The sequence below is a fragment of the Eretmochelys imbricata genome, chromosome 4 (genome assembly GCF_965152235.1).
Source record: "Eretmochelys imbricata isolate rEreImb1 chromosome 4, rEreImb1.hap1, whole genome shotgun sequence".
NCBI classification, from domain to species: Eukaryota; Metazoa; Chordata; order Testudines; family Cheloniidae; genus Eretmochelys; species Eretmochelys imbricata.
The window spans coordinates 115,373,671-115,394,883 of NC_135575.1; the positions used below are offsets into that span (position 1 = coordinate 115,373,671).

The window sequence follows — 21,213 nt, forward strand, 5'->3', positions numbered from 1 at the left end:
TAACTTCTTACTCTTCCTGTGTTAAGAAGTTAATATAGGATCTTCAATTCTTTAACAGGGTGTGTTGTATACTGTAGGAATCGTGTTTAAACTAGGGCTATCAAGGGATTTAAAAAAATTAATCACAGTTTTAATCGCATTGGTAAACAATAGAATACAAATTGAAATTTATTAAATATTTTTGGATGTTTTTCTGCATTTTCAAATATATTGATTTCAATGACAACACAGAATACAAAGTGTACACTGCTCACTTTATATTTTTATTACAAATATTTGCATGGTAAAAAACAAAAGAAATATTATTTTTCAATTCACTTAATACAAATACTGTAGTGCAATCTCTATATCAGGAAAGTTGAACTTACAAATGTAGAATTATATATTTAAAAAAAACTGCTTTCAAAAATAAAACAATGTAAAACTTTAGAGCCTGCAAGTCCACTCAGTCCTGTTTCTTGTTCAGCCAATTGCTCAGACAAACAAGTTCGTTTACATTTGCAGGAGATAATGCTGCCTGCTTCTTGTTCACAATGTCACCTAAAATTGAGAACAGGCTTTCGCATGGCACTGTTGTAGCTAGTGTTGCAAGGTATTTACATGCCAGATGCACTAGAGTGTCATATGTCCCTTCATGCTTCAACCACCATTCCAGAGGACATGCGTCCACGGGATGGATCACTTGATAACTACCTGTTCTGTTCATTCCCTCTGGGGCACCTGGCATTGGCCAGTGTCAGAAGACAGGATACTGGGATAGATGGACCATTGGTCTGACCCAGTATGGCCATTCTTATGTTATGTTCATGCTGATGGCGGGTTCTGCTCGATAACAGTCCAAAGCAATGCGGGCCGACACATGTTAATTTTCATCATCTGAGTCAGATGCCACCAGCAGGAGGTTGATTTTATTTTTTGGTGGTTCGGGTTCTGTAGTTTCTGCATCAGAGTGTTGCACTTTTAAGACTTTTGAAAGTGTGCTCCCTACCTTGTCCCTCTCAGATTTTGGAAGGCACTTCAGATTCTTAAACCTTGGGTCGAGTACTGTAGCTGTCTTTAGAAATTTCACACTGGTACCTTCTTTGCGTTTTGTCAAATCTGCAACGAAAGTGTTCTTAAAATGAACATGTGCTGGGTCATCATCCGAGACTACCATAGCATGAAATATGGCAGAATGCAGGTAAAATAGAGCCGGAGACCTACAGTTCTCCCTCAAGGAGTTCAGTCGCAAACTTAATTAACGCTTTCTTTTTTTAATGTGTCATCAGCATGGAAGCATGTCCCCTGGAATGGTGGCCGAAGCATGAAGTGGCATACAAATGTTTAGCATATCTGGCATGTAAATACCTTGCAATGCCGGCTACAGAAGTCCCACACAAACGCTTGTTCTCACTTTCTGGTGACATTGTAAATAAGAAGTGGGCAGCATTATCTCCCATAAATGTAAACAAACTTGTTTGTCATAGTGATTGGCTGAATGAGAAGTAGGACTGAGTGGACTTGTAGGCTCTAAAGTTTTGCATTGTTTTGTTTTGTTTTTTTTGAATGGTGTTTTGTAACAAAAAAATCTACATTTGTAAGCTGCACTTTTGTGATAGAGATTGTACAACAGTACTTGTATGAGGTGAATTGAAAAATACTGTTTTATCGCTTTTACAGTCCAAATATTTGTAATAATAATATAAAGTGAGTGTACACTTTGTATTCTGTATCATTGAGATCAATATATTTGAAAATGCAGAAAAAAATCCAAAGATATTTAATAAATTTAAATTGGTATTTATTGTTTAACAATGCAATTAGAACTGCAATTGATTAATTTTTTAATCCCGATTAATTTTTTGAGTTAATCATGTGAGTTAACTGCAATTAATCAACAGCCCTAGTTTAAACAATCTTAAAACTTCTCCTAATAATCATTCATAAACTTAGTACCTAATTGCCTGGCTCAGTATTGTTATTTCATATATTACCAAAAAAAATGGAAGATTTAAGCTAGCTGGATTTAAAAAACACATTCTTTTTAAAATGAATCAACAGAAAGAAAACTCTGACATGACGTCAACATCTTTCATTGTTAAATTGAATGTTAACACTACAGTATGTGTGTCTTAAAATGCCATTATCTTACGTTGAAAGCTAATATTCCTTGTGGCTTGCCTGTCCTGTTTCATGCTTGTCTTCATGGCTTGCCTTTCTCCAGATACATGGCTGAAATGAATGAGCATTTTAACTTGGTGTATATAGAATATAATTTGTCTTTTATGGTCTTGTAATGATGTACTCCCACAATGCTTGGTTTTTCAGATATCAAAAATTTGTTGGACTTGATTGGTTCAAATATCACTAGCTTCACTAAAATGCTTCCTGTTCAGAAGGTTCTAGCTGATTTAACAATATATCTTACTCAGAGTGAGGCATATGTTCAAGATTATTTCCCAGTAGTGGAACAGTATGATTTCTACAGGTAGGTACACATTACTTAAGCAATAAGGTAGGAGGGGAACGCTGTCTAGGAATATTTTGACATAATTATTTGTTTTTGTCAGGACAATAAAATTGTGATCGCTGAGCGACAGTGCAGCCTCGATGCTATTGTGAAGTTGTTGTAATTTATTGTTTATCTGGTGGTAGAGGCCTTGTCAGGATTTTGCTGGGCACTCTACAAGCATAAAGTTGGCCTTGGTCTACACTACGGGCTTAGGTCAAATTTAGCCACGTTAGGTCGATTTTAAAATGAATGCGTCTACACAACCAACCCCATTCCATTGACCTAAAGGTCTCTTAAAATTGACTTCTATACTCCTCCCTGGCGAGGGCAGTAGTGGTAAAATTGACCTTGCTGGGTCGAATTTGGGGTAGTGCAGATGCAATTCGACGGTACTGGTCTCCGGGAGCTATCCCAGAGTGCTTCAGTGTGACCGTTCTGGACAGCACTTTGAACTCCGATGCACTAGCCAGGTACACAGTAAAAGCTCCGGGAAATTTTGAATTTAATTTCTTGTTTGGTCAGCGTGACGAGCTCAGCAGCACAGGTGACCATGCAGTCCCCCCAGAATCGCAAACGAGTTCCAGCATGGACCGAAAGGGAGACCCTAGATCTGATGCTGTATGCGGAGAAGAATCTGTGCAGGCCGAACTCCGATCAAAAAGAAGAAATGCTAATATATATGCCAAAATCGCACAGGGCATGGTGGAGAGAGGCTACTACAGGGACATGCAGCAGTGCCTAGTGAAAGTTAAGGAGCTCAGGCAAGCCTACCAAAAGACAAAGGAGGCAAATGGTCGCTCCGGGTCAGAGCCCCATATATGCCGCTTCTATGATCAGCTGCATGGCATCCTAGGGGGAGACTCTGCCATTACCCCACCACTGTCCGTGGACACCTGCAAGGGGGGAGTCTCACACAACAAGGAGGAGGATTTTGTGGATGAGGAAGAGGAGGAGAATGCGCAGCAGGCAAGCGGTGAATCCTTTCTCCCTGGCAGCCAGGACCTTTTCATCACCCTGGAGCCAATACCCTCCCAAGGCGGGATCCCCAACCCTGAAGCTGGAGAAGGCAGCTCTGGTGAGTGCACATTTGTAACTACAGTACAGGGTTTAAAAGCAACAGTGTTTAATGTTTGATTTGCCCTGAAGAATTGGGATGCATTCACAGCCGGTACAGCTACTGGAAAAGTCTGTTAATGTGTCTGGGGATGGAGTGGGAATCCTCCAGGGACATCTCCATGAAGCTCTCCTGGCGGTACTCTGAAAGCCTTTTCAGAAGGTTTCTGGGGAGGACTGCCTTATTTCGTCCTCCACGGTAGGACACTTTACCGTGCCTAGCAAGTAGTCTGGAATCATTGCAGCACAAAGCATGGCAGCAAATGGTCCTGGATTTTGGTTGCATTCATTTGGTCTTTATCTTTCTGTGTTAGCCTCAGGAGAGTGATATCATTCATAGTCACCTGGTTGAAGTAGTGGAATTTTTGTAAGGGAACAGTAAAAGGATCCCGTCCATGCTGGGTTGTTTGCACATGGCTAAAAGGGATCATCCTGGAGAATAGCCACGCGGTGGTGGGAGGGGTGAAGGGATCATCCCAGAGAATAGCCCTGCGGTGAGGTGGGGGGAGGTGTGTGCTGCACATCCACCCGAAAACCGCAGCCCCTCCTTTTAATTGTGAAACCCAACTGGCATTGCTTGCTATGGGAAAGGATGGCACTGCAGTTTGAAACCATTCCCACATGTTACGAAGGCGGAAGAAGCCAACCCTGCATACCCCAAAAGGCTTACCATGACTGCGTGGAAACTGAATTCTGTTGCCCCAGCCGTGTATGATGTGTCACCGTACCAGCAGGCGCTCAATATAAAAGGCAAAATGCGACCTTGTACCTAAAGCACACGTGCTGTCTGCTGTGAATTGCTTGATTCACTGTGAAAGAGTCTCCCTTTTGTTCTCAGAAATGTATCATCTTAAATTTTACTCTCCCTTTTTTTCTCCCTCCCAGGTTCAAGCGTTTCTGTGCTCCCCCTATCACCTCTGTTCCTGAAGTTATTGCAGATTAGAAGGCGAGAAAAAAGCACTTGTGATGACATGTTTTCTGAGCTCATGCAGTCCTCCTGCACTGAAAGGGCACAGCTTAATGCATGGAGGCATTCAGTGGCAGAGGCCAGGAAAGCATTAAGTGAGCGTGAAGAGCAGAGGCAGGAGGTGATGCTGAGGCTAATGGGGGAGCAAACGGACATGATGAAGCATCTGTTGGAGCTGTAGGAAAGCCAACAAGAGCACAGACCCCCGCTGCATCCACTGTATAACCGCCTGCCCTCCTCCCCAGGTTCCATATCCTCCTCTCCCAGACATCCAAGAATGCGAGGTGGGAGGCTTCAGGCACCCAGCCACTCCACTCCAGAGGATGGCCCAAGCAACAGAAAGTTGTCATTCAAACAGTTTTGATTTGTAGTGTGGCTACAATAAGCAATGTAGCCTTGTCCTTTCCTCCTCCCGCACCCCACCCCACCTGGGCTACCTTGTCAGTTATCTCACTTTTTTTTATTAATAAAGAAAGAGTGCATGGTTTCAAAACAATAGATACTTTATTTCCTTTGCCAGCTGTGATTGAAGGGGGGAGGGTGGCTGGCTTACAGGGAATTAAAATCAACAAAGGGTGCGGGTTTGCAGCAAGGAGAAACACACACAGCTGTCACACCGTAGCCTGGCCAGTCATGAAACTGGTTTTCAAAGTCTCTCTGATGTGCAGCACACCTAGCTGTGCTCTTCCAATCCCCCTGGTGTCTGGCTGCTCAAAATCGGCTGCCAGGCGATTTGCCTCAACCTCCCACCCCGCCATAAATGTCTCCCCCTTACTCTCACAGATATTATGGAGCAAGCAGCAATAACAATGGGAATGTTGGTTGCGTTGAGATCTAACTAGTCAGCAAACAGCACCAGCGCACTTTTAAACATCCAAAGGCACATTCTACCACCTTTCTGCACTTGCTCAGCCTATAGTTGAACTGCTCCTTACTACTGTCCAGGCTGCCTGTGTTTCATGAGCCATGGGAGTAAGGGGTGGGCTGGGTCCCCAAGGATAACTATTGGCATTTCAACATCCCCAACGGTAATTTTCTGGTCTGGGAAGTAAGACCTTCTTGCAACTGCTTGAACAGCCCTGAGTTCCTAAAGATGCGAGTGTCAAGCACCTTTCCCTGCTATCCCACGTTGATGTCAGTGAAACGTCCCTTGTGATCTACCAGTGCTTGCATCACCATTGAGAAGTACCCCTTGCGGTTTATATACTGATTGGCAAGGTGGTCCGGTGCCAAGATAGGGGTATGTGTTCCGTCTATCGCCCCACCACAGTTAAGGAACCCCATTGCAGCAAAGCCATCCAGTATGACCTGCACGTTTCCCAGAGTCACTATCCTTGATAGCAGAACGTCAGTGATTGCATTGGCTACTTGGATCACGGCAGTCCCCACAGTAGACTTGCCCACTCCAAATTGATTCCTGACTGACCGGTAGCAGTCAGGCATTGCAAGCTTCCACAGGGCTATTGCCACTCACTTTTCGACTGTCAGGGAAGCTCTCATCTTGGTATTCCTGCACTTCAGGGCGGGGGAAAGCAACTCACAAAGTTCAAGAAAGTGGCCTTATGCATGCGAAAGTTTGGCAGCCACTGTGAATCATCCCATACCCGCAACATTATGTGGTCCCACCAGTCAGTGCTTGTTTGCCGGGCCCAGAATCTGTGTACCACTGTATCAACCAGCCCCACTGCCGCGATGATGTCCCAATTACCACAGCCCCACTGCCCCCATGGTGTCCCAGTTGCCACAGTGGTGTCAGGAACATCTGTGTCCATGTCCTCATCACAATCGTCCTCGTGCTGGCATCTCTTAGCTGAGTTCTGCGCGTACTCCAGGATAATGCGTGAGGTGTTTACAATGCTCACAACGGCAGCAGTGAGCTGAGCAGGCTCCATGGTTGCCATGGCATGGCATTTGCATGGGTAACCCAGGAAAAAAGGGGCGAAATGATTGTCTGCCATTGCTTTCATGGAGAGAGGGAGGGGCAACTGATGACATGTACCCAAAACCACCCTCGACACTGTTTTTGCCCATCAGGCATTGGGAACTTAACCCAGAATTCAAATGGGCAGCGGAGACTGCAGGAACTGTGGGAAGCTACCCACAGTGCACCGCTCTGTAAGTCGATGCTAGCCACAGTATTGAGGACACATTCTGCCGACTTAATGCACTTAGTGGGGACATACACAATCGACTGTATAAAATTGATTTCTAAAAATCGACTTCTATAAGATTGACCTAATTTCGTAGTGTAGACATACCCTAAGACAGTTTCTGCACTAAAGAACTTAGTCTGTTAAGACAATCAAAGGGTGGGGATAAGGGATGTAACATACAAGCAGCATGATGGTTTGCAAATATCACGTTAGTTCCACAGTTTTCTTTTTGGTTAGCTGTGAATTTTTTTTTTGTATTTATTTGGGGGTGGCATATTTTGTTTTGTGCATCAAATGTCTTGTATGGCAAGAGTGAGAAAGAAGGGGAGATGGGAGGGAGAGAAATCAGAATAAATGAAAGGAAGGATGGAGAGAGGCATGGAAGGTGTTGGAGTTGAGTAGTGTTGGATAAATTCTACATATGTAGGTAGATTGAGCAGAGTTACTTTGTTGTCATGAGTAAGAAGGAAAGAATACTTTGGTAGGAATTAAGGTTAATCTTGCATTTCCCTGATTATATGCCATTTAACTGTGTGCTTTTGTAATTGCAGCAATACATTGCAAAGTGCCAAATTGTACACCTTTACCATAGGTTTTAACCCCAACAATCTAAACAGAATTGTTCTGCAACATTCAGATATGAAGTAATATTTGTGTATTTTCAGACAAGTAAACTTTACAAGAGCAATTGGAAATTCTATAACACATCCACACTCACAGATTTTTATTTGATTTTTGCACTGCTCCGTTTATAACCCATTTGAGATGGGTCTCTTCTGAATTATTAGTCACCCTGCATAATATTTTTACCCTATAATCTCTTTGATATTTCTTCTTTAATATGCATGATTGATTTTTTGGTCTCTGGTGTGTCATACATATTAATCCTGTAACTGTCTATATTGATTCATTAGATGGTTGGGTTGTCTAATTCTCTGCTGCATGGTGATTCTGATCCTGGTCTTTTACTGTCTTGGACTATTATGTGGAACTTGCGGTTATGATAAACATGCTTCTCCAACAACCAGAGGCTGTATCTCAAACACTGGTGGCAATTTCCTTATGGCGTGAGTTTATATTTTTAAAAATATAAGTTAAATATTACACAAACATCTCTTGCAGTTGTTATGTACTGTATTGTGGAAAGTATATTTTGAAGTGCAGTGGCTTTATTACCTGGGTAAATATATACGCTGGCCAACTGAGGGCAGGGGTGATAGATTTTTAAGAGGAAAATACAGATTAAATGTTTGGAAACTAAGTGCCTCAGTGGAAGCAAGTTCTAGCCTTCGGATGCGTCAAAAGATGTTAGGCTGGCATTGATATACAGTAATTTCTTTACTAGAGGATCATGTGAGAAGATAAACCATGTGAATCTATTATAGTGAGAGCATTTTGGCTAACAAACATCCATTTAAACCAACTTGGGAATTGCAAAATTGGGACATATGTCTAATTATTTAGACTATAAAGGGAATCTGTAGTTTTCCTCTAAAAATAATATGTATAGAACATTTTTTTAAACATGGTTTGGGCTCCAAAAGAAAGAGATTCTATCAGCTGCATCAGAAGAATAGGGGAATATGGCCTATTTCTGTCTGATTGCTGAGGGCTTTTTTCTGTGGGCGATAATGATCCTTAGGGATCCTAGCTTTGGGTTTAATCCATCCTTCTTGCTGAGGAGGGCTGGAACTTGCACAACCACTTTTGAAGACTAAAGGCTTCATTTAAAAAAAAAAATTAAAAAAGGCAATGCTCTCACTCTTGACAGAGGCAATATGCTCCACTTCCAACCTAAGAAAGGAGCGAGCCTGCTTGTGTCTCAGACTCTGATCCCTAGTGTGCTTTATTCTACTCCCATTTCAAAGTGGGGTAAATTAAGTCCACTCTGCACGCAGCAGAGTCCACGCAGCCATGTAGTGCATGGCAGGCGAGTGTGATGTAGATTTATACCCCAGCTTGCCACAAACCAAATGTCCATATAAACAATTCAGTGGTCCCCAAACTTGGGGGTTGCGCACTCCTCCCCCCGGGCCTCCTGGGTGGGGGACATGGATAGCGATAACAGGGGTGGAGGTGGGTCTGGGAGCAGAGTCAGGGTGGGCGGAGCAGAGCAGTGGTGGGGGTGGAGACTTTCCCACCCCCGGGAGGGCTAGCCCAAGCTGCTGCACTGCACACCCTTCCCCCCCACCGCCCGCCAAACATTCCTCCACATGTCACATAATTCAGGGACCTCTGCCTTAGTTTGATGCAGGGCTACTGGGAACAGTCTTTGCCTCTTCTTGGTAATTGCTACAGTTACTGAATTTTGGCTTAGCTACTGCATGCACTTCAATGTTCTTAAATTCTCACTAGATTTTTTTTTTTCCTTTTTTCAGTGGAGTAGGATTCAGTTTCCTTTTCTCCTGGGTGCTGATGATCATAGTGGTCATCACCTTTGTTACAGGTGGAAATGTAGAAAAGCTGGTCTGTGAACCCTATGAAGACAGGACTTTGTTCAAGGTGAAGTTGTTCATATTTAAAATATTAAACAAAACAACCAACCAAACAAAAAAACATTCCAAACCAACAAGTCTTTAAGATGTTTGTAAATTTTTGTGCCGATTTGGCATTTTCGATGACACACATCAGTCATGATAAAATGGGACTATTAGTGTCCACTCTGGTGGAGAGGCTCATCCTCTTCTTGGTTGAATCTGCAACTGAGAATGGCAATGCAAATACTGTCTGCCTACCTCTGGAGGTAAATCTCCCGGAATCTCAGCAGCCCATGATAACATGTGGAGCTACAATTTGCACTTTCTGCTCTTGACAGATCATTGGGTCTGGTGTGTCTGCTTCTTTTTCCATCAGCAGATGATAATCTCTGAGGGTGAGACACACGTGTGTGTTGAAGGCTCTCATACACAAATGCAGGCAGGAATTTAGAAATGTAGAATTATGATAAATAATTTCAGTGCACTTTGTTCTAGGTTTTGGATACTCCATACTTACTGAATCAGCATTGGCGAAGCTACCTTTCTGCCATCGTGCTTAAAAATCCAGATATTAATTTGACCTTTGAAAAAGTTTACAGGTACAAAAAATATAAAATCTTGGCCAGGATTTACTGCTGTTACCATGCATTGCTTTTTGTGATTCCTTGTGTCTTCATTGCCAGCAATTTCCATATTCTAGATTTCCAGCTCCAAAAATTGCCTATCTACTGTATAAGGTGACCCCCTAATTTCCTAGTGAATCACTAGCAAAAATGAGTGACCCACATATAAACCAGTTATTATAGGTAGCCTTAGTATAATACAATTGAACAAAAGCAGCTGTCCTTGTGAAAAGCTGTTTTGTGTATTTTACAGCATCATAGAATCTTTAAGCAAATTGTTAAATACTGTCCTTCCCATAGCCTGACATCCAAAAGATATGGCTAGAACTCTATAAAAATTGACTAACCTAAAATGTGCTGGCATTGTTAATCATTTTAAAAAAATAGCACCAAAGTTGTTTTTCAAATTGATATATACATCATTTATTTTCATAGTGACTGTAAAGAAAACAAAGGAATTTATACTACACTTCACCTAGAAAATCTCTTCAATATCAATGAGTTTCTGAACATTAGCATGGTAAGTAAAGGAAGTTTGTGATTGTGATCCTAATTTTGGAGCGTGTGGAGGGAGATTGCAGTTGTTAGCTAACCTTTTCAGGTGTTCTTGAACACAGTAGAAACAGGTGGTTTTGGGGGGGAGGGGAAGGGTTGTCCATTCCTGTATTCTCTAACAGTCAAACCTGGTTAAGCTGGGAGAAAGTGTCTTATTTTTAGTAAATAACTTTGTAGAATTCTTCCATTCAGGGCCTTCATGGGCATGGAGAGCTCTATGCATGGGATTACTTACTTACTTATTTATAAGTAAGGCTAAGATTTTTGTCACAGATATTTATAGTAAAAGTCACGGACCGGTCACAGTCAATAAAGAAAAATTCATGGAAGCCAGCGACTGGTCCCTGACTTTGACTAAAACTATCCATGATAAAATGGGAAGTGGCTGGACAGATGCTGGTTGGCTGGGAGTTCCATGGGCCCCTCCCCCTCCACCCACAGCGGTGGGGTCCCCATGCCAGCCATAGCACAGGGAGCCACGGAAATCCCCCTGCGACCAGTGGTGGTGGCCGCAGGGAGCTGCAGGGGGTCCCCCCGCTACCGGCAGCCGCAGGAAGCTTATAGCCAGGGCTGAAGTCACAGAGGTCTTTGGAAGTCACGGATTCCGTGAACTCAGTGACTAAATCATAGCCTTATTTATAAGTAATAACATTGTTGGAGGTGGAATATAGCACGGGAGGTGTTCATGGCTTGTGATATACCAGAGGTCAGATTAGATAGATCTGGTAGTCCCTTCTGTTCTTAAGCTCTGATGCTATTTTTTATTTTACATACATGAAGACCTCAAAGTCTAGCATTCTCCAGGAGATGCTGAGACTTCTTATTAGTTGCAGACAACATACAGTCTCACTCTTCATATTTCAAGCCCCTATACTGACATGTTCAGTTTGGCAGGAAACAGAATTAAAGTTGGCCAAAGAAATGAATTGCTGTCCTATATGCTCCCCACAACCCATGTCAAAACTTGTATTATTTGAGAGTGGAAAAAATTATTTCTCCCAGCTTGGTTTCTAGAATTGGCCAAGGTTAATTGGATGTAATAATCAGCTGTACTAATTTGTACTGCAGTAGCTTCTAGAGGCCTCAACTAAGATTAGTGCCTCATTATAATAGGCATTGAGCCTACGCATAGCAAGAGACTGTCCCTGCCCCAAAGAGTATACAAAGAATAGACAAAACAGAGGACGGAGGAGAAATGAAGGCACAAAGACATTAAATGACTTGCCCAAGGTCTCTCAGGAATCCAGTGGCAAACTTGGAATAGAACTCTGATCTCCTGCATCCCAGTCCAATGCCCTGTTCGCTGGACGGCACAAATCGGTGCAATACTTGTCTTCCATTACATAGTAGGCTGGGGTCTTTCTGTTATCTTGATAAATTGTTAGAGGATCTTTTCTGATCAATTGGTGATCACTTTACCCAATTATGGTATAGAATTTCTGTCAGGGCTGATAAAATGCTAGAGTCCTATATTCTCTAGATCTACCATACAGCCTGTGGCATAGCCTGGCCATTTTAAGACTGCTTTGTCTGAAGAAACACATTTCCTGCATTTTATCCCAGTATCTGTTCTGCATGGAAATTGTACCCTCCTGAAGGAAGCATTGAAATAGGTCATGGAAATAGAGTAATCTGTAAAGGAGCTGAAAGGATGCAGAGACGGGTTAGGATATTGCAAGGTGAGAGTATGGGGATGCTGCAGGGAAAGGAAGAATCAGACCTACTATATGTCCATATTAATTGGACTTCCACTGGTATAATTGGGAGCAGAATTTGATCACTGAATTTCTATGTGCTTAAATGACATCAGTGATAAGTCAACAGGAGCAAATGATTTCAAGTGGGGAGTGCCTTATCACAGGAAGAATATGGACTCAGTGAGAACTGCTTCTTGTCTTTTTTTCCCCGCCCATCCCAGTATACAGAAGATGTATCACTGAAAATTGAACATATTAATGTAAATCTTAGCAATATAGTTTTGCTGGATGAAATCGGAAAGCGGAACCTTTTGGATTTCAGTTCTTCAGGAATAGACGGAATAAACTTTGCAGCATATTTGACAGAGGTAAGATAATGGTAACCTCAAATCTGGGAGGTCATGTACATCTGGAAGAAAATATAGCAGTATATGTTTGTCTTAACAAGCAAAACAGGTTAAAGGCTGGTTCCATATGTGTGTGTGTGTTGTCTTTTAAGGACACAATAAGTTGGACAAAAACACTTGAACAAGAATGCTTTTTAGGATTAGGTCCATAAATAACTTAACATTTAGGGAAAGGGCTACGTTTATGTATTAGCAGTGCCATAATTTTAAAGTAAATGTAAATGCAGTAGTAATGAGAATTAAAATGTTGCTTGTATCTTGTTTAGATCAATAAAAGTGTTACCAAAGTGGATCTTTTATCATTTGCTAATGACTTGGAAGCAAGAGCGGACCAGTTGGTGAGTTTTATTTGAACAGTGCAAAGAATATAGACCTGATGGCTGTTCACTGCTAAACGTTGTTCTGTTTTCTGGCATTCTAGGGCATGTTGCAGTAATTTCCATACACTTTGTAGTTTGTAGTTTACTCAGCATTTTGTCACAGTAAATATCCACCAGTCTGGATTTCGTACGTGAAGAAAGTCATTGCTCCTCTCACACACACATGCACTCACCCTGCAATGTGGTATGTGGAGGTATATATGTAATTCTCATGTAATATGTTTCATGTTACCCCTTTTCTGTATACCCCACACACATAACTTCTGCATCTGTTGTCTTGGTTTTCATTTATTGTATTTAGTATTTATTACTGCTTTTTTAAAAGAAATTGGCAAGTCCTGCAAACTCCATTACGGTATTTCAGATAAGCACTGCTTATATTTTATGATCACAACTTAATGAGAAAACTGACCCAAATCATGGTGGGGAAAGGTCATTTGAATACATTGTCCAGTTATTATGCAGTGGATGTTGGTTTTTAGTAAATATTTATATAAATGTTAGCTCCTAAAGGCCCTAGCTGAGACTGAGGCTTCATTGTGCTAGGCACTGTACAAACACACAAAAGAGATGGTACCTGCCCTGAAGAGCTTACAGTTGAAAGTTACAAACAGACAAAGGGTAGGAGGTGTGGATACAGCATACAAGCAAATTAATCCGGGGAAGAACTGGCACAGCTTTGTAGGCTAATATTGCACATTTGGTTTTATATTTCCATACATAGATTCTTTTTTTAAAAAATATGAAAATATAGTAGCCAGCAAGCATAACAGTGAAGGCAAAGCAAGGCTATCAGGTGTCCTACGGACCATGGACCTACCATATGTATGCCCCTGTACAGTGACAGGGGGTTCTCCTCTTTTCAAAGAGGCAGTGGCATGGGACCCCCCTCCGCATCCCGGGGTGGTAACAGGAGCTCCTTCTTCCCTGAGAGAGACAGGAGTAGCAACACAGCGCTCCAAATACTTACTCCAGCTTGTTGGGTACATGGGCCAGGCCTGCTGCCCTCTTCTCTTCTTACTACACGTTATCTGTTTAGATGGTGTTGACTGAGGGGGACGGGAACCCTCAGCGCTGGGGTTTTGGAGTTAACACCCTATTAAGATGCATAATGCAGGTCAAATCTTTCGTAGCTGTTGATTCAGGCTGTTTGCACATTCTGGCATATATCAGTGGTTTGGTTACACTGTTTGTTTTCAGCTTTTCTTTGTAATCATGAGAGCAAGAGACCTTTGTAATAAAAGCAGAGATTCTTCTGTCATCGCGTGACTTTAGATGCCTTAAAGATAGGTCTATACTGCCTTCATCCAGCCCTGGTAACTGTTAGGATTTGTTTTGTATTTTGGTGATGGCAAGTTAGAACAAGAAAGTGGACAGAGTTCAAGGGTTCAGGGAAATGGCTTCACACTAGGTTTAATTTACAACTCTGATTACATGACAGTAATGTGATTCTTTGTGCTCTGAGATTTCCGTTGACTTTTCAGTGACTCTAGCTCTCATTGTTCCTTTATTCGCTTCCTCTTTAAAATGATGTTGCCTTAACTGAACCCTTTTTATGCAAAATTTAGGAGATGAATGGCTGCCCCCAGAGGATGTTGCTTAGAAGCAACTAAAATACATATTATCTCTTCTGTTTGTAGTGTCCATAAGCACAAGGCTACTGTATTTATCTTCATGAAGTCTATGACAATGCATTCATTATCCATTTAACAACTAAAGAATTGCATTCAAACAGAATGACTAAAGAGGGAATTTTCTGTGAGCTAAAGTGGGACACCTCGAACACACTCCCAAGTCCCTAAGTCAGAGCCTTCAAACACACACTTTTCCCTGGAATTGCTCATGATAGAGGTTCTTTAATGGTAGATTCTACATCCATCCATAAAATATAAGATGTTCTGTGACGCTATCTTTATTTTTTTAGTGGATGGTTTTAAAAAAAAAAAAGCAGAGAAAAGATCAAGTCAAAGAATGTAATGTAAAGTATACGGTCGTTAAATGCATTACTTGTCATTGTGAAAGTTTTTCCTCTGTGTGTATTTTACATTCCCTGGTGATGCTGATTAGTGTAATGGATGAGATCATTGATGGGACAGCATAACATGTTAGAATCTATGCAGGGAAGCTAGATTGCTTTGAAATTGACACTAGCGTCTAAGGATGTAATGTTTATGATCCTGCGCTATTTTGGGCAACTCTGGATGTTTGGGGGAAGGGTGAAGTTTGGAGGATGGCAACATAGTTTTGTTTGTGGGAGATTTTATAAATGGGGACTTAACTTATCCGGGCAACTATAGTTCAGGAGCTCAACTAAACTACATTTGCTAAACTCTTGTGCCAACAGCAGGTCTGCACATTAATCTGCCACACTTGAGGATGCAGAATGTTTTCTGACTGCTTATTGGCCCTTAGTGCCACGTGAGGCTGAACATTTCATGGTCAACAGGAACGATGAGGATGTGGTGTATGTGGCAGGTTCTAACTCCCACTCCTTCACCATCTGCTCTAGCAGCATGGCTATTTGGCATCTGCACAGTCTTCTGTTTTTGCCTCCCTATATCACTTCCCCCTGAATGGTTGGGTTGTTTCTTTTAACAGGCCTGCGGATTCACTCTCATAGAATCATAGAATATCAGGGTTGGAAGGGCCCTCAGGAGATCATCTGCTCAAAGCAGGACCAGTCCCCAATTTTTGCCCCAGATCCCTAAATGGCCACCTCAAGGATTGAACTCACAACTGGGTTTAGCAGGCCAGTGCTCAAACCACTGAGCTGTCCCTGCCCCATAGTGTGTCCACAGTTAGCTGTCCCACCTAGGATCCTGGAGTGTCTCCCCCAGGACAGTTGAGCTCTAGGGCTGTTGATGGCTCTGGCTTCTGTTATTCCTGCTGTCTGAGTACCTGGAGTTCTCCAGCCCCTTCAGGAATTGATTGACTGTTGCTTTTCCTTCCTAAGTCCCTAGGTAGCACAGATTCTGGGGGCATGTCTATATTCTAAAAAAGATCTGCTGCCAATAGGTCTCAGCAATGGATGCAGCTGAACTGGTGCGCAACATAGGTTTCTTATCTATGCTTACTCATTGCTCATGTTTGGCACTGGTTCTGCTGCACATATTGCTGACACCCATTTTCAGCCATGGTTCTTGGTGGTGTGGACAAAGCTTTAGATGAACGTGAATCACCTCCTGTACAAGAAGTGGCTGCTGCTCATTGGCAGGGACTCCAGTTCTACCAGCCTGCCTGGAAAGATCAGACCCCTGTCTCTTTTCCCACTTGTCCCGCTGAGAAACTTTTTTTTTTTTTAAACACCACTTGTTCTGCTCTCTGCAGTGAGAAAGGAGAAAAACAGGCTAAGGTTAAAAAAATATTCTCAGGCTTATTCATCCAGCATGAGAGAGGAAAGTGAGATCTTGTTGTCGTGTCCTCATTTTTGTCAAAGGATTGAGATTTGGGTGGAACAGAAAGGGTGACTTACTGGATGAACTAGTTAACGTAGTATTCATATGTTTACTCTGTGATTAAAAAAACCCCCTAGCACCAAATCTCCTCTGGGCTCAGGCTGTGGGGCTATCAAATTGCAATGGAGATGTTCTGGCCTGGGCTGGATCCTGGGTTCTAAGACCCATGTGATACCACGAGTGGCCAATATTCTGCTTTAGTTCCAAGAAAAGCTACCTGAATAGGGGCAAGGTAACTTTTCCAGTTCCCCAGAATGAGATCCACAGTGTATCAGCTAGTGCCCCTCTAATTCGTGCTGCCCTAGACTCTGTGATACAGTTAAGCTGAGTCATACCACATTTAAATGTGCAGACCTTAAACATCCAGAACATTTGTTGACTGTAAGATAGGAGAGTGTAAATATTCAAAGTGACGTAGGTGCACTTCAAAATGCCCCATGGTGGGAGTTAGTATACATTATTGGGGAACATCTGTGGGTATGCAGGATATCAATGGGCTTTGTAAGTGTGCAGGCCATACTAGTAGATGTGCTAATTGCATTGATTTGGAAGGTTAACGATCTTGGTTAGGCAGTTGGGAATGAGAAGAGATGTATATTAAATATAGGCTTCAATTAAGCCTTAGAAAGGATTCTACAGCTTCACAGTGGGGAACTTTGGGAGCAAAGGGGCATGTTTAGGCCTGACAGAAGCCTGCTGTGGATTTTAAGAGTCTGTTCTGATAACATTTAACAGCATAAGTGTAAGAAGAACTGTGTATGTGTAAGAAATTGCAGAGTAATCATGCTTTTGAGAACAAGAAAAGATAAAGTAACTAAAAAGCTAGAAAAGACTGTTTTGAACTAAAACTAAACCTGTACTGACAGGGTAGGAGAGTTCTCATGAAAATGAGAAGCTAATACTTGATGTATAAGGAAAGATAACAAGAAGTTATAAATAAGTTTGTGTCACAAAAGGCGGGTGAAGTAAGTAATTGATCGCTACTTGCTGAGTGTTTTGCCTTAATAGTTGTTACAGCCATGTGTTAAGTGAACCGCAATCCTACGCCATCTCTCTCAGATCAGCTCAGAGTCTGCGTTCCAGCCTGAGCCCAAATGTCTACACTGCAATTTTATAGCACTGCAGCCCCAGCAAGCTGACCTGAGCCAGCTGTAACTGTGTTGCAGGTCTTTCATCGCAGTGTAGACACACCTTTTTTTTTTTTTTTTTCAGTGTCTAGAAATTGACTGCAAAGCCTCTGATTTTCATGACTTTTTAGCTGAGAGAGAACCACTAAACAGGAAAAAGCATAGGCGCAAATGTTCCTTCCCCAAGTCAGAATCACTCAAAGATTATAATATTTCTGAATGGAAATACCTCAGATCAATTGGCTATATTCAAAATTGTAAATAGTTAAAAAGACTAGATGTCCCTAAATCTGTACCAATCCTACATGTAGATGTTTTAGTTTAATCTATAAAGGAAAATTATAATCCCAGTGGAGGGCGCCATTGCACTTTGAGAGACCTAATAACTGGAGCATTCCCTTAATGAGATGACAGGTTTCAGAGTAGCAGCCGTGTTAGTCTGTATCCGCAAAAAGAACAGGAGTTCTTGTGGCACCTTAGAGACTAACACATTTATTGGAGCATAAGCTTTCGTGGGCTACAGCTCACTTCATCGAATGCATAGAATGGAACATATAATAAGAAAAAATATATATACATACAGATAAGTTGGAAGTTGCCACACAAACTGTGTGAGAGGCTAATTAGTTAAGATGAGCTATTATCAGCAGGAGAAAAAAAACTTTTGTAGTGATGATCAAGATGGCCCGTTTACACAGTTAACAAGAAGGTGTGAGGATACTTAACTTTAGGGAAATAAATTCAATATGCATAATGACCCAGCCACTTCCAGTCTCTATTCAAATCCAAGTTAATGGTATCTAGTTTGCATATTAATTCAAGCTCAGCAGTTTCTCACTGGAGTCTGTTTTTGAAGCTTTTTCTGTTGCAAAATTGCCACCCTTAAATATTTTACTGAGTGGCCAGAAAGGTTGAAGTGTTCTCCTACCAGTTTTTGAATGTTATGATTCCTGATGTCAGATTTGTGTCCATTTATTCTTTTGCTTAGAGACTGTCCGATTTGGCCAATGTACATGGCAGAGGGGCATTGCTGGCACATGATGGCATATATCACATTGGTAGATGTGCAGGTGTCTACAGCCAAGCTCTAAGGTACAACCGCATTTGCTCCAACCCCTCAGACAGACACAAACACCTACAAGATCTCTACCAAGCATTCTTAAAACTACAATACCCACCTGCTGAAGTGAAAAAACAGATTGACAGAGCCAGAAGAGTACCCAGCAGTCACCTACTACAGGACAGGCCCAACAGAGATAATAACAGAATGGCACTAGCTGTCACCTTCAGCCCCCAGCTAAAACCTCTCCACCGCATCATCAAAGATTTACAAACTATCCTGAAAAATGATCCCTCACTCTCAAAGATCTTGGGAGACAGACCAGTCATCACTTACAGACAGCCCCCGAACCTGAAACAAATGCTCTCCAGCAACCACACACCACACAACAAAAACACTAACCCAGGAACCTATCCTTGCAATAAAGCCCGATGCCATCTCTGTCCACATATTTATTCAAGTGACCCCATCATAGGACCTAATCACATTAGCCATGCCATCAGGGGCTCATTCACCTGCACATCTACCAATGTGATATATGCCATCATGTGCCAGCAATGCCCCCTGGCACATGATGGCATATCTTAACTAATAGCTCATCTTAACTAATTAGCCTCTCACAGTTTGTATGGCAACTTCCAACTTATCTGTATGTATATATATTTCTTCTTACTATATTTTCCATTCTTTGCATCCGATGAAGTGGGCTGTAGCCCACGAAAGCTTATGCTCTAATAAATTTGTTGGTCTCTAAGGTGCCACAAGTGCTCCTGTTCGTTTTTTTGTTTCTTTTGTTTTTTAATAAGATGAGTCATTCTTAATGAGCCTCTCAGACATTAGAGCAAAAAAGAGTGAGGTTATGCTGTGGTTTATATTGAGAAGAAAATGGTTAACTCGGTGCACTATGTGAAAATTCATTCTATTGAATTTGTACAGGTATTTTAACATTTCTCTGACTATATTAGAATTGCATATTTTGTTTCAAATGCTGAGATTTCTACTATTTTGATGATGTTGTAGCATATCTACTGCCATATTCTATTGCTTATTTCAGTTTGCTTTGCAAAATATGACCAGAATGTATATGTTATTGATTCAAGCAAAACAAGGAAATGTGTCGCAAAGATTCTTGATGCTTTTGAAAAATACCACTTTTTTAAAAAAACAAAAACAAAAAGCTACAGATCAGCAAACTGGATTATTATGTTTATATTTGCAGCCCAAAGGAGCACTGGAAAATGCATTAAAAGGACATGCAAACAGTATTCGAATGATTCATAACCAGCAAGTTGTTCCACTGGAGCAAGCGATGGTAAAATATTTAAAAGTGTTGTACTATGAACATATAGTTACATTAAAAATATAGATATATATTTCAAAACTACCCATTAGAAAATCTGCAAATTACAGTGCAGCTAAGGACTTTTTTTTCTTTTGTGCAAATTCCATATTAGGTTTAGTTTTATGAGGGGTATGTTTCCAAAATGTGCACATCTGCATATAAATATCTCAATACAGGTTTTATATACATTTTATGTAATTAAAAGGGTAGTCAGATACATTTTTAACAAACCAATTTCATGATCTTTGTTAGTATTGCATAATATTATGAAAACCAAACTTTTCTTTGCCCCTTTGTTTTCCACTTCTACATGTACAATTTTATAGAAATACAGTAGGACAGGGAGAAAAAAAACTTCCACAAGTTCTAACTTTGCATAATTTATTTTCCGTTTTTGCACTGCATTCATGTTGGGCAAAGAAAACAGTTATAATTTTCACATTTGTTTAATGGTTTTGTTTTACTTTCTCGGTTTGGTAATGGTGGAAATCCTACAGGGTAATGTTTACAGCCAAAGAAAAATCTTCCTTGATCTCTCAAAGGATATGGAAATGTTTCTTCTAACAGGTTTTGCCAGGCACATTTTTCTTTTTTTTAAAGAAGAGCAAGCTGAAATCACAACTCCGCCAGATGTCAGTTTTTCTCTGTATTCTGCTTAAATTTTTCAGCTTATACTACTTTAGTGTCTGAGGACCCAGTTCTGTTAGGTGGTGAACATCTCCTGGAAAGTGTGAGGAACTGTCTGAAATCACTGGGAATCGGGGAGCTCATCATCTTCCAAGGGGCTTTCAGTACCTCACAGGATTGGGCCTTAATTTAGCAGTTCATACTTATAGTTCTGTACAGAAATGTATTTGTCCCTATGTTTCTCTTATAGAGAAGTATTAGGTCCTCTGTTTCATTCTGCTGATCTTTCACCGTTTCTCTTCTAATTAACTCTTAATTATTCTCATCTTTTTTCTTTTTCCAAAACTGACTGTCAAGAAATATGTAAAAGCTAGGGTAAGTGATTTTCCTTTCCAAAACTGCAAAATAATATACTGTGCCCAATGAGCTTTAATTTTAACGAATTCTCCTTCACCTCCCAAATAAATAATATCCAGCCTTTATTGCTGCGAACTTCAGTTATATTTGAAGTCTTCTAGCACACAAAGTATACCTGCTCTGTGCTTTAAGAAAAATTGTTTCCTTTCAAGAGTCTCTATTACACACGCTGGCTGCTAGTTCCATTAGTAGGCAATCAGTTCTTAGCTAATGCAATTAGATTGCATTCATTAATATTAATGTGTTTTGAAATATATTATTGGTTCTGATTATCTAGGTGATTTGTTCTTATAGACATACATTGTATTAAAGCAAGAGGATT

General features: G+C 41.2%; 1 protein-coding gene across 1 annotated transcript in view; it reads left to right on the plus strand.

The window, feature by feature from the left end:
* PROM1 (prominin 1) overlaps positions 1-21,213 on the plus strand; it is a 79,275-nt gene that overhangs the window by 49,041 nt on the left and 9,021 nt on the right. Inside the window, exons 12-20 of the mRNA XM_077814625.1 lie at positions 2,308-2,467; positions 7,639-7,791; positions 9,103-9,226; positions 9,697-9,800; positions 10,260-10,344; positions 12,298-12,444; positions 12,750-12,821; positions 19,725-19,817; positions 20,832-20,849. Coding sequence (XP_077670751.1) covers positions 2,308-2,467; positions 7,639-7,791; positions 9,103-9,226; positions 9,697-9,800; positions 10,260-10,344; positions 12,298-12,444; positions 12,750-12,821; positions 19,725-19,817; positions 20,832-20,849 — 956 coding nt within the window. The remainder of the gene's footprint in view (positions 1-2,307; positions 2,468-7,638; positions 7,792-9,102; positions 9,227-9,696; positions 9,801-10,259; positions 10,345-12,297; positions 12,445-12,749; positions 12,822-19,724; positions 19,818-20,831; positions 20,850-21,213) is intronic.